This window comes from Sprattus sprattus, assembly GCF_963457725.1.
Source record: "Sprattus sprattus genome assembly, chromosome: 2".
Lineage (NCBI taxonomy): Eukaryota > Metazoa > Chordata > Actinopteri > Clupeiformes > Clupeidae > Sprattus > Sprattus sprattus.
This window is the reverse complement of record NC_137921.1, coordinates 13,202,584-13,218,681: the sequence shown is the minus strand read 5'-3', so window position 1 is coordinate 13,218,681 and position 16,098 is coordinate 13,202,584. Positions and strand designations below refer to the sequence as shown.

General features: G+C 45.0%; 1 protein-coding gene across 1 annotated transcript; it reads right to left on the bottom strand.

Annotated features, from left to right (window-relative positions):
• Nucleotides 1-605: 605 nt before the first annotated feature.
• Nucleotides 606-15,710, bottom strand: slco4a1 (solute carrier organic anion transporter family, member 4A1; the record flags this gene model as incomplete). The annotated part of the gene is made up of 12 exons (XM_080832307.1): nt 606-785; nt 1,085-1,233; nt 3,229-3,293; nt 3,698-3,873; nt 4,781-4,940; nt 5,838-6,099; nt 7,029-7,183; nt 7,783-7,894; nt 8,086-8,207; nt 8,710-8,800; nt 14,669-15,044; nt 15,288-15,710. 12 exons carry the CDS (start codon nt 15,708-15,710, stop codon nt 606-608), a joined length of 2,271 nt encoding a protein of 756 aa, XP_080688433.1.
• Nucleotides 15,711-16,098: the final 388 nt, after the last annotated feature.

Sequence of the window (16,098 nt, the reverse complement as noted above, 5' to 3'; positions counted from 1 at the left end):
TAACTTTTAGTGAACAGAGTTTCAACAGATTGTTTATCATTTGAGCATCTGTAAATGTAGTCCAAAGGGGACCATCCAAATAAAGTGTGACCATAAAATGTATAAAGAAACTGCAGCATCAGGGATAGTTTTTACCCCTTCTGAAATCTTTTTCAGCAAACAATTCTAAATGGCATCCTGTAAGTATGGTTTCTGTAAAGCGAAAAATATCTCATATATGGCAACAAGTGAGAACCTTCAATGAACATCAAGTCTTCCTTTCATTAAATCTCCCCTACACGCGCGCACACACACACACACACACACACACACACACACACACACACACACACACACACACACAGGTAACGGACTGGAGTAAGATAAAGGACTGATTTATAAGGACTAACGGATGAAGGAAAATAGAGTAGTGGCTGTGCGTACACATTGCGTGACAAGAGGACATCATATGCAGTGAACCTGACCACCGAGTGTGTGCTTCAGAGGGAAAACAATGCAGTGTTTTGGTTTGGTGAGGGCTGTTTACACAAACACACACATACATACACAAACACACATACACACACACACACACACACAGTGAGGTGTCAGTTGTGGGTAAGACATCATAGCCTAGCATGGACATTGCTGATGACCTCCGGTGGCAGGTCTTTGATGGGCAGGTCTCCCAAGTCCCCTGAAATGTCCCCAATGCCATGGTCTGTGCTCTCACAGCTGCTCTGAGGAGACTCCGGGGGGGGCAGGTACAGCACACTCGCCAACAGGAAAAACGAAGTCCCTAATACCTGAACGGAACAGAACGAGAGAGACGGAGCGACAGTCAGGAAATGCAGAAAGGAATAATGGATTAGTACGATTAAGGAGAAAGGAATGGCTTTCACTGCCATGCAACATAGAACTGGTATATTTTGAGTATGAAAAACTAATAGAGAAGAAATTATGAATGAATTGCCATTGAAAAAGCAATTGTGATCGAAAGACCCTTGAATCTATGCAACTACTTAACAGTCTTCGAGACACATTAAAAACAGCCAGATAATAATTATATTGCCACGTTCAGTAGATAAAGCATCCTGGTTCTAACCTTGTATATGATCCCTGCGATGAGGGTGTAGCGACTCATGGCTGAGTTCTGGTAAAGGTAGCAGGAGCCCTGTTCCCCACACTGGTCCTGCCACAGTAGGCACGAGATGTCGATCACAGATCCAAACGCGATCGGGCCTGGGATGCCACCTGGGGATGTAGCAATAACTTAGGTCATCTTTGACTTCACCAGCCCCAGAAGACATAGGACACTGTCACTTAGAGACGTCTGGAGGCCACGTACACCGCAGACACAATACGTGGCTTTCGAACTCTTCATATCGCTGTACCGCACACATTAAAAGATCTTCATCAGGAATCTGTCTGGTCTCCAAACCACCAGTGTTCGAATTACGGGGGGTACCGGGGGGGTCTGACCCTCCCGATTGAGACTTGATACCCCCCAAATGGCATTAAAATGAAACTTTGGGGGGTACCGAAAATAATGTATTTATTCTTCAAATTGCGTGTTTAAAAGTGTCTTCTTATTTCTTAAATGCGTTCGATGTTTACTATGAGTAATATACTGACATTAACATTCAAACACCCCTTGAATGGACTGTACAAATACATGTTCTCCTCGTGTTTAATATTATATTATATAATATTGTTGGCTAATCTCATGGGCTGTTTGCAATAAAAAAATAAATGTCCCCACGTAGGACTACTAGGCGAATGTTTAGCCTAAATGCACGTATCGTAGGCTATAGCCTACTGTTGTTTATCTGTAACGTTTTAGTTGGCTAGGTTACTTTTTCCAGAAGGGATCATAAAGCAGTAGTAGACTTACGTAACTTTGATATTAAATTCAAAGAGATGGTGTATGCTGATTGCAGAAGAACATTCGGGAGAAAAAGCAGCAAAGAAGTTTGACATTGACCCGAGACGAATGCAATAGGCTACGACTAGCAGGTGGAGGTAGAAAGAAAGTTAGGCTGGATATCAAACCAGCTCGTTGAATAAATGTTTTCAGTCCGCGATTAGCATAATAGAGTGTCTAGAAAAATGATTAAATTCAAGGCTTTGGAAATCTTTTGACAGTCACTGACAGTGGAGACCATAACTCCGATGTTTATTTTTTACGTTGACACCCCGACCTAAAGCGCTACGCGATGTGCAGGAAGTGTTGAACCGTGAACGCATATGCAATGAATTATATTAGCCTACTGCAATTATGCCCATTATTTAAATAATAAAATTCTATAACAGAAGATAATTAAGAAATAAAGGCCTGCCCCTAATACAAGCCTGCCCCAAATAAAGGCCGGTGCGCTGTGCAGCCTAAGTAAATACAAGCCCCGGCCACTATTTGAGGATTTACGGTATTCATTGTTTGTCGGGGCTGTGTAATGATTCATACGTCCGATCCATCCCACCCAAAAAGTTTTCCGCGAGCCAGAAGTCGCATTCGTACGGAAGCGTATTAGGGCCAGGTATAAGGGGGGAAAATATGAATTGGCAATTCGAGAATAAAGTCGACATGTAGAGAATAAAGTCAACATGTCGAGAATAAAGTCAACTCCTCTGGTCCATCATCACGTTAGCAACTGGCCGCCCTACCAATGTGTCTTTGGCGTACAGTTTCTGAAGTGTATGTCTATGGGTGCAACTACCTGATAGCTGTATCATATCTATAACGTAAAGCCTAATCTTTCATGCTTAACCTTACCAACCTAGCGGAATTCAACTCATAAACCTAGTCAGAAACTATTTTTGGATAGCTAGCTAACTACCCGTGTCTTAGATGCTATTAAAGACAGTGCTCTGTTTCTACCTTGATTGTCATAACGTTATTCAGCTATTAGGCTACTTAACTTGCGCTTACAGTTCTGCATGTTGATTCTTGTGTGAAATAGTATTTATTGTTACACTAGGCTCTATTGCTTGTAGCATCTCCTTTGTACGTCGCTTTGGACAAAAGCGTCTGCTAAATGACAATGTAAAAAACACCACAATAGGGATAGCACTACCGTATATTTATAACCTAGTGTCCTATGTACAGAGCCGCTTAAAAAAAAAAAAAAAAAAAACATGTGACGTCATCACCATCCGTTTCAAAATGCTGACCCCCCCGAAGCTGGAGTGATAATTCGAACACTGCAAACCACCCCCTAGTGGGCTAACATGATACGAACAGCAACCTACCCAGAGTCCGCACCACGATCCACTGGATCCCCAGACCAAAGGACCTCTGGCTGTCTGGAACACACCTGAAGGAGAGGACAAGCCTTGTCAATGCCTAAAATGTGACACCTTGTTCAAAGTGATTATTTAGATGTTGAAATCACAATTCAGTTCCTGCAAGCTCCTTTAACATGGCAGTACAGCTTATAAACACTAAATAACAAGCAGGGCTATATTATTTCTAATCCGTTCCTAATCCATTTCTAAGCCACTCACTTGATCATTTCCCACACAGATTATAATGTCAAAAAACGGGAGGTGGTTCGTTTTTAGATGAAACAGTGGCTTACACACATCACATGCAAACTTGGGCACAAATTTCAAGGAGACCGCTGCAACCTGCAGATACTGGTGCATATCTGAAGCTGTAACATGAGGGGAAAGCAGCAGGTATGAGTATGGTGTTTAGTGACCAGGTGGGAAGGCCTACCTGAGGGTGGCGGTGAGGGCGGGGATGCTGCATAGAAAGGTGAAGAAGATGACGATGAAGAAGAAAAAGAGGAAGGCTGGCATGTGCTGACAGGAGGTGCTACATTTCCCTGCCAGGGCCAGCCCCTCCTTCCCCCACGTCACGTTCCCCACCACACAGCTGCAGCCAGAGAACACCTGCACAGAGATATAGAGGAGGAGAGGAGACGAGAGGAGAGGAGAGGAGAGGACAGGAGAGGAGAGGAGAGGAAAGAGAGGAGGGGAGAGGAAAGGAAAGGACAGGAGAGGAGAGGAGAGGAGAGGAGAGGACAGGAGAGGAGAGAGGGGAGAGGAGAGGAGAGGACAGGACAGGACAGGACAGGACAGGACAGGAGAGGAGAGGAAAGAGAGGAGAGGAGAGGACAGGACAGGACAGGACAGGAGAGGAGAGGAGAGGGAGGAGAGGAGAGGACAGGAGAGGAGAGAGGGGAGAGGACAGGACAGGAGAGGAGAGGAGAGGAAAGAGAGGAGAGGAAAGAGAGGAGAGGAGAGGAGAGGAAAGGACAGGACAGGAGAGGAGAGGAGAGGAAAGAGAGGAGAGGACAGGAGAGGACAGGACAGGACAGGACAGGACAGGAGAGGAGAGGAGAGGAGAGGAAAGGAGGGAGGGGAGAGGAAAGTGGAGGGGAGAGGAAAAGAGAGGACAAAGAGGAGAGGAGAGGAGAGGGGAGAGTGGAGAGAGAGGAGGGAGGGGAAAGGAGAGGAGAGAGAGAAGGGAGAGAAGAGGGAAGAAGGGGAGAGTAGACAAAAGGAGAGGAGAGGAGAGGAGAGGAGAGGAGAGGAGAGGAGAAGGGAGAGAGAGAAGGGAGAGGAGAGGAGAGGAGAGGAGAGGAGAAGAGAGGAGAGGGGAGAGGAGAGGGGAGGGGAGAGAGGAAAGAGGGAAGAGGAGAGGAGAGGAGAGGAGGGAGGAGAGGAGAGGAGAGGAGAGGGGAGAGAGGGAGAGACAGAAACATAAATCTACAGAACAGTGATTTACGCCTCCAGCGTTTGAGCACCTAGAACCCTAGTGGTGGTGGCTGACTATGGTTCCACTGCAATAACGTACCTGTCTGCCATTGTGGCTGTGCGTGTGGTTGATGGAGCTGCAGCCGGCGTGGCAGGGGGAGTAATACATGACTCCGTCCGCTCCACACACGGGGTTATAGAGCTCCTTCACGCAGTGGCAGCCAGCATTACAGCTCACCGTCAGGTTCCCTTCCAGGGAGCTGAAAGAAACAGACAGAATAGCAAAGTCAATGAGAGAGAGAGAGAGTGGAAGGGGGCAAGTAGTGAAGATGTAGAGAGGGACTGAGAGAAATTAGTAAGAGAATGGTTTAGAAGGCAAAACGTCAGTAAAAGAAAATGAAGAAAAAAACTATTTCTTTTTTCTTTACAAGCATACTATAATAGGTCTCCTTAATCTACTCTGATCTTCCTCTAAGATGCCAGCAGCCACAGGAAAGCTGGAGTGACGCTTCAGTGAAGACTGAAAATACATCTGGTTGGGACAGGCATCCATCTGACAGACACACACACCATCTGGGTTTAATGATGCTTGGGATTGGGTGCTGTGGGCCACCTGAGGCTGTCCACTAACTTGGCCTGGCTGGGCTTATGGTGCCTGAGCTCATGACACTGTTGTGCAATCAAACAGGCAGGTGAACTCGACGGGAACACTTGTCAACCTGTCACACTTGACATGTGCTGGGAGCACAACAGCCCTCGGAGAAAAGGATGTCTGAAAGTCTGTAAACTCTACACTAACGGCTCTCCAGGGGAATCGTTTAGTTATTCATTGTGTTCTGATTGTTGTTTCTCTCTGCATGACGGGTCCATGCGGGTATGCTCCTTGCAATCAACAGAAGACATTTCTGGATGACTGTCCTGAGCAGAAGTCAAGGCAACATCATCTGGACGCTCCAACAGCCTATAGAACCGGGTGATTGTGTGTTTTTGAAGTTACTGTAGTTTTTACAGCTGTACCTGTTGTACATGCTCTCGCTCTCGTAAGGGTCCAGGTACATTGAAGTTACTGTATTTTTTACGGCCATACCTGTTGTACATGCTCTCGCTCTCGTAAGGGTCCAGGTACATTGAAGTTACTGTATTTTTTACGGCCGTACCTGTTGTACATGCTCTCGCTCTCGTAAGGGTCCAGGTACATGTCTTGGTGCTGGTTCTGGAGGGGACTGGTCCGGTAGGGGGCTGTGACCCCAGCCATGGGCATGTTGGGGCAGTGGACGAGGAAGATGAAGATGGCCATCAGACTGACCAGCGCGCACAGCATGCAGAAGCGGACAATGCCCCGGCAGCGCAGGTTCAGCTTCTTGACGATGTAGCCTCCCAGGAAGGTGCCACCGCCCCCTGCTGGTACCACCATGTATCCTACAGTGCAGGAAAAGGGTTAAGTCTTACAAAAGCACGTCTTGGAATGTGCATCGTAAATGGAACACATTTTTATGATAACCATTCAGGTTCCAGTTATGTGCACATGATGTACACTTAAATGTACAATGGTTGTAAACAATGTGAGAGAGTTTTCTGTGTGTTTGTTTGCAATTCACATTTTCATGTAGGTTTGTGGTATCAGAACACAGAATAAAGAATCTACAAGAACCAAATATAATATTTTGTCCTTACTCAGGTAGTCCAAGAATCTACCAATAATACAACTGAAGACTAAAAAAAAATATGATGTGAACCTGAATCTACTGTCTAGGGGCTGGGAGGGTGGGGGTGGTAATAATAATGTCAAAACAAGCAGTGTTGGGGAGGTTACTTTAGAAATGTAATTCGTTACAGTTACAGGTTACCCTGTTAAAAATGTAATAGTAGTGTAACTATTTTAATTACTTTATCTGAGTAACGTAACTAATTACTTTTTGATTTCTGTGATACATTTCTGGTAGGTTGTTAGCAACTGAAATTCAGATCGCTGCATGCACAGGCATGTAGGCCTACTAGCAGACGTGATGGCGCTGTAGACGTGATAGAGACACAGAAAGTTTTGGATCAAACTATTGTGGAGGGAAATGACAACGGGGGTGTTTGTACAGTAGCCAGAAAAACATGCGAAACAGTTTTTTTTTTTTTTTAAATATACATTTGAGCAAGGTTTTGCTGACAGTATTAAGATGTAATTCAAATTGTAATTTTGAAAAATGTCGTAAGTAACTGTAATTGAATTACACATTTCTCTCCAGTAACTGTAATGTATTAGTGTTACATTTATTTTGTAATTAAATTACGTAACGCAATTACATGTAACTCGTTACTCCCCAACACTGAAAACAAGCAGGTTCTATTTCTCTCACCAAACCAGGTGGCGGCTTCCGATGCACTCAAGTTGAACTGGGACTCCAAAAACTTGGGCCCAAAGGTGGACATGCCGGCTATGAGCGTGGCCTCCGTGGCCCCGGCCAGACACAGGAAGATGAAAGTGGAGTTCTTCAGTAGAAGTAAGACAGACCTATGGTGAGAGAGGTCGTAGGCAGAATGACTAAAAATGCATAGAAAAGGATTAGCACTACAATTAAAAATCATTAGTGTATTTTCTTCTTATTCTTATGTTAGCACTGGTTGCTCACGTCGCTAGGTAACTCTGACTTCCTGGTGACAGCCAGATCAGGCGAGTCTGTAGCTTCATTGGCTTAACCTGTACTGACCTCTTGGGTCATGTTTACATTTGAGTAATCTGACTCGTCTGAGTTGTTGCCACTTCTGACTGTCACCATTTCTAAATTATTCAGGTTACTTTCTTTGCCCTTTGAGCACAAAAGAAATAAATAAAATGATGAACCCCATGCTCATGGTGAAACTTGATTTGAGAGCTTTCTCAGGTTCTGCTTCTTATATAAAATGACACAATTGCCATGCCTCTTCTTACAGCACAGATATGTCATTTATTTACCTTTTACATTGACATTTTACATTTAAAAATAGCCAAAGCAGAAGCACAGATATATTTAAATGTATAAATATGCTGAAAAGATGACGTCTATTCCCTGATCATCCAAATAAGTTTCATCTTTCAGGTAAATGTGTGAAGTTGGCAGAGGATTGAGGTACCTGGGCATGTCCTTAACCGTCTTCCCAAACTGAGGGTCAGCCGCTCTGGTCTGACTGCCATCTTTCAGCTGGTGTGCCTCTGACACACGCATAGCCACATAACGCTGAGAACCTGTGCAACAGAAGATACATAAAAAAAAAATTAAGAAACCAAGGCGAGAGACAGAAAGAAGATAGGAAAATAAGAAGAAAACAAGCACAGAGATCTATTGGGGTTCACTGTCACTACAAAAATGTAACACTGAACACAGACACATATGACTGCATTTTACAGAAATGGGAAAGGATGCAAAAGAGAGGTACCTGGTAGTTGCCGTGGATACCCTAGGATTGGTAAGGCAATTATCAGTGCTGCGGCTCCCCCGGCCAGAAAGCCAATCCACCACGCCCCCACCCACAGAGGGTTCTCTGGTGTTAGCTCCGTTCTACGAGACAGAGAAGAGAACAGTCGGGATCAAAATGTCACTTAAAAATATGGATTGATTTTAATAACAATCGGGAGGAATTCTGTAGGTAAGGGTCACATTATGGCCTAAAAGTACTGAACACATCTTAGAACATCCGTTTGGCTGCTTATATCAGAGACAGATATCTCTCATGTATGACCACTAGAGGGAGCTGATGGACCAGCTTTCTTTCCTTCCTCCCCTCCACCTCATGGAGCACCACAGGAAGAAAATACCTTTTCAAGAAGTTCCTTTCAGGTCAGCTCCCAGTCATTCTCTAACATGCAGTACACCAAAACCCATTGATCCCCATCATGGCTTACACTACACCCACAATGTTTGGTTTAGTTTTTTAGATAATTGGCAGATGTTTTCGTCCCAAAAACAAAACACTGCTGCCATTTTCAGACCCTAATGGCCTCGGTCGACCACATCTGGCACGGACCCAGAGTAAGCAGGAAGTGGGACCAGCATCACTCACGTTCGGTCCGTCTCTGTGAAGATGTTAAGGAAGAATCCTCCCAGCAGGTATCCAGCTGCTGGTCCGACAATGGCTGCCGTGTAGAAGATCCCTGGGAACCAGAGGGAGAGAGAGAGAGAGAGAGAGGGAGAGAGAGAGAGGGAGAGAGAGAGAGAGGGAGAGAGAGAGAGAGAGAGGGAGAGGGAGAGGGATAGAGAGAGGGAGAGAGAGAGAGGGAGAGAGAGAGAGAGAGAGAGAGAGAGAGGGAGAGGGAGAGGGAGAGAGAGAGGGAGAGAGAGAGAGGGAGAGAGAGGGAGAAAGAGAGGGAGAGGGGTGGTTAGAGCCCAATAGTGTACCAGAAGGGGATATCCCGCTGCCGTTGCCAGAAATCCACACAGGAGTAAATAAATCCCCCTTTGATGGACCCTTATTTGTGTTGATGTTCGGCAACCAATCAATACCACACAGGCTCATTGGCCGAGGCTCACACAACACACAGGCTGACTGGGTTTGATTGTCTCTGGCTGCCTTTGAAATACGGACGACAGTGAGCCACCATTCACAGTACTTTCTATTGATGTCTGGGGTGGAACCGGTGGCCCTTGCTGATAAATACAAACACGTGAAGGGGAAGGGGTATGGAAACCTGAAAGGGACAAAAACTACATGACTGCTGCAGCAGCAATCTCACTGATTACAAGAGATCAGGAACATGGAGGAATGAAATTGTAAAAGTTAAAAGGGGGAAAAAGTTAGAATGGTAAATGTGCATGACAGAACAGACAGAACAGAAAGGAATACTTCCAAGAAAAAGAGAAGTGATAGTACTTCCTGAAAACATTATCATATGAACAGACCATTCAGAGAATCACGACAAGAATAGTAAAATTATCAAAAAGAGGTCTCTCTCTCTGTCTCTCTCTCACACACACACACGCAACTCAGCTTTCCACTGCGTCACTTGTGGTTTCATTTTGAAGACAGAGGGCGGCTCAGTGTATGCCTGAACGTCTTGCTTGCGGTAAGTGTGTTAGCTGTCCTGACCCTATTATTACACAGATAGCTGACAGCCTAAACTGACTTTAATGCATTGAGAGGAAGTGTGTACTCATCATGTTGTGCATGGACCCATCACTAACCACAAAGCCAACACACATACTTGTCACGCACAAATTTTGAGCAAGAGTTGATGAATCATGAAGAACTTTAAACACTAATTATACATTACATTATACATGTAAACATGAATTATAGACTCTTTCATCTTTCTGCGTCTAAAAGGCTTTTTATGAGATAACCTACACGACATAAGATGACTGAACAGTGTTTGTGTCTGCCTTTTAGTGAAGGCCTGGTGAAAAGTTGGGTAAAAGCCATTTGTTTGTAAGATAGTATATCAAAGGAGTCATCTCTAAGTATTGCTAGCAGAAACATGTAATGGTCTCACAGAAAAGCTTTCTGTCATTATCTCTAAGTATCGCTAGAGAGACGCATTCTGTCTTTATTTAGAAAGCAGTATCAATATTAGTATTAAGATCGGCTCCATTCTTTAGCTCAATTGAAAGGTTATTCTTTCTTGGCACACACATGCATGTGGTGCCATTTGTTTCTCTGTTTGTCTGTCAACAGGATAACCCAAACAACAGGTTGTTTTCCACAAAGTGGAGGAGTGTAGCATGAGCCAAGGAAGAACCCATTATATTATTCTAATATTGTTATTCTGTTATGTTTCAGAAATGTTGATGAATGACAAGATGAAACTGATGATGGAACTGGATATTGCTGCTTTCCTGTTGATGAACTAAGTGCTTACTAGTAAAATAGTGTCTTTGTTTCGGTAAGAGCAGATGTCGATTAGTCTCCTGTATGAATATGAAACACCCCCCCCCCACCCCCCTAATTTTGAAAGGTCACAAGCAAGAAAGACACATGGAACTAATGACTCATTGGACTGACCCCTGACTCACTCAATGGGAGGTTAAGAGGGCAGGTCTTACTTCACAAAGATGTATGGTAGGCTATTTAAAGTAACACTATGCAACAATTTGACATTTTTGGAGGTATGGCTTTATAGGCAACTAGTTTTGATACCATCCTCAAATTCATTTTGATTGCAGATGGTCAAGTGAAGGACAGATAAACACCTGTGTCTTTTTCTTACTAGCCATCCAGGATATGCACTATGTAGTTCTGTGTTTCCTGGCTGAAACACCTTGCAAAAATGGAAGAAAAGCTTTCACAGCATGACATTGTCAGCTATACCACCTAAATATACCAGTTAGTGTGTTGGCAAGCTTCTATCAGTGTCAACTGGGCTGTTGGTGGTGTTTGTAGGCTTCTGCATGCCTTTCATGTATTTAGCATGCTAGTTTTGGAACAGAACTCCTTATTGCTGCTTTAAGGGGAGATTAGGTTTCGTCCCAGTTTCTGATACTGCAGATCTACTGGGGAAAATTTCAACTGGGGTTGGGCGTGACCACAATAATCATAGGCTACATTACAACCTTATTTGACAGCTGATGTGACATTTAATCAACGAATGGGAAAGCATACAAATTCATTAGGCGTATTAATGTAATGTCTTATTAAGAAATTAAGAGGGTATTTTTAAAAATGTGATGTTTGTTTTTGTCCTTGATCATCAAAAATACAGAACGTAATCTAAAGGAAATGCAAGCATAAGTAACACGAGGAAACTCTGCACACATGCCCACCTTAACTTGGAGGAGAGGGATGTTAATGTGTAGGCTAGCCTGAATGGCTCCTGTGTTCTTAGCCTTGTCTCCACATCGTTAAGATCTTGAATGAACCAGCTTTACAGATAGTGTTAAAAATGTACAAACATAGTCCAAGCCAACTGATAGAAAATCTAATAGCCTGCAGTTAGTGAGAACTATCTGCTGGCGTAGCTTGTCTCTGTGCTGTAGGCTGTTGTGGCCTCAAAATGCTGATATTACAGGCTATCACACTATCAAATGGATAATAAAACATTTTATTAATGGCACTAATTTGCTTTAGACTGCCATCTCCTCTCAAAGGGTGTTGTTCTCGGAGCTGATTTTGTTTAGCAATGTGTTATTCGGCCTGCATTGTACTGCATGCTTCCTGCACCTTGTTTGGATCAGTAGGCTGTAGGCACAGTGATAATGGGGTCGGCTGACTGGCAAGATTAAAAAAAAATTATTTCTACTATTGTACCGTCTTCTGACTGCGCTTATCAAACTCTGATCCCAATGCATTCTGTTGGGTGTTATGAAGGATAGTCTACCAGCTCATCAAATTGAGGCTATTGGTTCGGGCACACATCGCCGTTCCTAGTACCTCAGAAGAATGCTTAGCCCTTTCTCACAGCCTGCATTGCATGTGCGTTGATTTTTGACCTGTTGATTTTCCTTTTAGAGCCTATGTTAGAGTATGCACACTGCCTGCGTGAGACGCATACACACACACCCACACACACACACACACACACACACACACACACACTGCCTGCATGAGACGCATACACACACACACACACACACACACACACACACACACACACACACTGCCTGTGTGAGACGCACACACACACTGCCTGCGTGAGACACACACACACACACACACTGCCTGCGTGAGACACACACACACACACACACACACTGCCTGTGTGAGATGCACACACACACTGCCTGAGTGAGAGACACACACACACACACACACTGCCTGTGTGAGACGCACACACACACACACACTGCCTGTGTGAGACGCACACACACACTGCCTGCGTGAGATGTACATCTCAGGCACGGAGGTGCCACAAGAAAAACATCGGCGGTGTGGATTAACACACACAACCGAGACACAGCGGTCCCGCAACGCAGTTGCCAGGCGCCCGGGCCTTAATTCCCTGAACCCTCATTCAGAGCAAGAGAAGTCACAGTCAGGAAAGGAAAACATCCAGGAGCATACAGTGGGTACCCTGACACTACGACTGAAGATGTTGGCTATACATTTGCTTGGATCAACGAACATGATTCACTCTGCCATAGAAATGCTTGTGACTCATCTCTCAGACTATGATAAAATTATTGCTAAAATGACACAATTTTGCCACTTCAGGCCAAATCAGGCCACTTCTAAAAAATTCCACCCAGCTGCAGCTATAGGAAGTAAGCTTTCCCAACAGGAGACAAGAGGAGACAATAGGAGACAAAGAGGGTAGGAATCCTCTAATCTTCTAGTTGGCAAAACAGAGGGTAAAAGCTTGAGGAGAAGCAATGCAGTGAGGGTTATCATATGCTATACATGTGGAGAGGATGGGAACATTGTGAGACACTGCCCAGGTAGTGGGGGAAGACTTTGTTGCTATGCATGTGGAGAAGAGGGTTAGATCACAAGACATTGCCAAGTAATAGGGGGAAGACATCAAGGCATTGTCTGAAACGTCCTTTTTTTTCTTACATGTATAGTACACATGTAACCTCCAAGTCCCCACTGTCATGTCCGTGACATAAGCCAGGCATCAAAACTGCAGTGAAAGGTCTTTGTTGTGTAATGTTGCTGATATGATGTCAATATTATCAAAACATAATTTTACTGTCTATGTCTGGTGAGATTTGCTTACCTCTTTCGTGAAAAAAATAGGCTTCACGCCGAAACTCTAAATGACTCACAGACAAGTGCGTTAACCTGTTAACATGGACGGCGAAATGAAAATCAACAAGTAACGCAGCCACCATGCACACGCAACGCAAGCAGGTGAAATGGGTATAATGCAATGTGGTGCTAAGAGTGCTGCTCAGTTGAACACCTGAACCCTTCTTGCCGGAAATCAACAGCCTACCAACACAGTACACTTTTAAATAATGTCACTAATTCACATTTCACATATGAAAGAAATATGTAAGAAATACTGTATGTCAGAAATATGCCAACATCCACACATAAGTTTTTGTCTTCCCCATTTGAAGAATAAGTCGTCACAGCTATTTGGAATAGGGTAAACCATGCACGCGTTTTTTTTGTGGTCTCTCATCCCTAGTTAAAATGATCCCCAGTAGATCTGTAACACCTGTTACAAGACCTTTGCTGAGTCAGTAAGCCAGTTGTGTTATGATAGGTCAGTCCTATGATTATTGTAGGCCTCTTGCACACTGTCTTTTGCTGCCGAACACTGTCTTTTGCTGCCGAAGCGTGCACACATGCCTGCCTGAATCAGCAGTTCTCATTCTAGTTGTCTTCACTTTTCGGACCACTCAACGAGGGATGACACCAAACACCAAACATACAGAAAGATATGGCTGGCAGTATCAGAGCTGCAGCAGAAACCATGCGTTGTGAATGAAACACGCTTCCAAGCCGCAGCAGTTCTGCACTGCAGCAATCATGCACACGCACATGCGGTGTGAAAGAGGCTTTATTCAAATGATGCCCCAGTTTTAGCCTCATGCGCCTATGAGTTTCCTGTTGGTTTCACATTGCATAGGGTTTGCATAGGGAAGCAACAGTTTGCTGCCACTGTTGCAAACTCCATGTTCATATTAAAACCTGAATGTGAGTGGTTGGTATAATGACATTTATGAAGTTGTTGTGCCGCTAACTTCGGCTAGTTGTCTCTGACAGCATCTTTGATGTGCCTGTGCCATTCACCCAGATAAACATGTTATGCATTTGATAATGGCCATCAGTACAAAACGAGTTTGGTGTCATCCGTCGTTGATGAGTGGTCCAAAAAGTGAAGACCAGAAAGTCAGTATGACTATGAACATATAATTTTAATGTCTGTCATTTCTGCTGAGAACTGCTCACCACTGTATCTCTTTCCTGTCATTTCATTAAAAAAAAATGTCAAAATCCTTGTTTAACTGGGATTTCCGTTTAACTTACTGGACTCCACAATTCCGTCTGCGTATTCCGCATTGCAGGAATCACAGGGCCCTACAATTGAGTTGCGTGTGGTGTATATGCGCGTGAATGTATGCAATATGACAATTCTCACCTATGTAGACAGGTGCGGCGTTGGACTTAACATTCTCATCCAGGTAGGTGACGCCCAGCGTGTAGAGTGGCGTGGCTCCCACGCCGTGCAGGAACTGGCCCAGCATGAAGACGTAGCGGTAGGCGGAGAGGCCGGTGCTCGCGCTGTCCTGGCACGGCTCGGTCAGGTTGCTGGAGCACAGGCCAGAGCGCTCAGGCACACTGACTTGGTAGGGTGGCGTGGTGAAGTGGGGCAGTGCGAACACCAGCGAGCCCAGGGCCATGATCAGCACCCCCCAGCCCAGCCAGCGGGGCTTGTGGCCCGTGCCCCCAAAGTAGCTGACAAAGGCAAGGCACACGCAGGCTGCAATGTCATAGGAGCTGGCGATGAGACCGGCCTGCCGGGAGAAGACGTTTGCATTTGTGACCCCATTTACAACTTGTGAACCCCAACTTTTACATTTGTGACCCCTACATTTTACATTTCCATGAGGTGCATAGCGACAGAACAGCAAAGGGAGCATGACTGATAACAGGAAAAGCAATGCAGTGGACTAAAACCACTGTCAGCAAAGACAACAGCCTGTAAAGCACAGAATTATGTCAGAGGAAATCCCCCTGTGATTCTTGAAGATGCCTACCTGATAGCTACGCAGGTCAAAGCGTCGCTCGATGGAGGTGATGACCGTGTTGATGAAGCCGTTAATGATCATGCCCTGTAAGAAAGAGGCCGCACAGAGGAAGAATAGCACCCAGCGGGGGGTGTTAAACGTCTGGATGGAGGGGGGGGTCATGCCTCCCCAGCCGCACAGGTACTCTGTGTCCGCGGGGATGAATTTCAACCCATGCGGCATGTCTGCCAGCTCGTCCCCGGCCCCCAACATCCTAAGCCCCACCTGGGGGTTGTCTCCAGCCGGACTGCTAAGGCTGGAGGTCGAGGGGCTGTCCTCCTGCAACTCCACTGGGCTTGGGGTGTCCAGCACTGGGCCAATGGGACCATCATGGAGGTCCAGAAGCTCCTGTTTGGAGCTGAAGGAGGCATCAGCATTGAGCAGGTTGGGCATTGCCCTCAGCAGGGCCTTGGACTGTGTGTTGATGTGTGCTAGTGTTTGTCTGGTGGTGGGTGTGTATGCTTGTGTGCCACCAGTGACAATACAAAAGCCCCCCAAAAAACACAAAAATGATTGGGAAATTGTCTACAACCCAAACGCAATCCTTCACACCATGCGGCTCTTTTAGATTGTTTTGTCCCAGTTCCTTACAGTCATCCTCTTTACATAGTCCACTTTACACAGAAACACGGAGAGGAAGCGGCTTTTTCAGGAGGTTGTGAATCTTCATTCTGTGGAGGAAGAGGTGAAAAAAAGCAACATAAGTTCCTGGAAAGCTCACACAGAATTTTCAAAAGCAAAAAACTAGTTAAGCATTCTCCTAATATCCAGATGGGCTGTG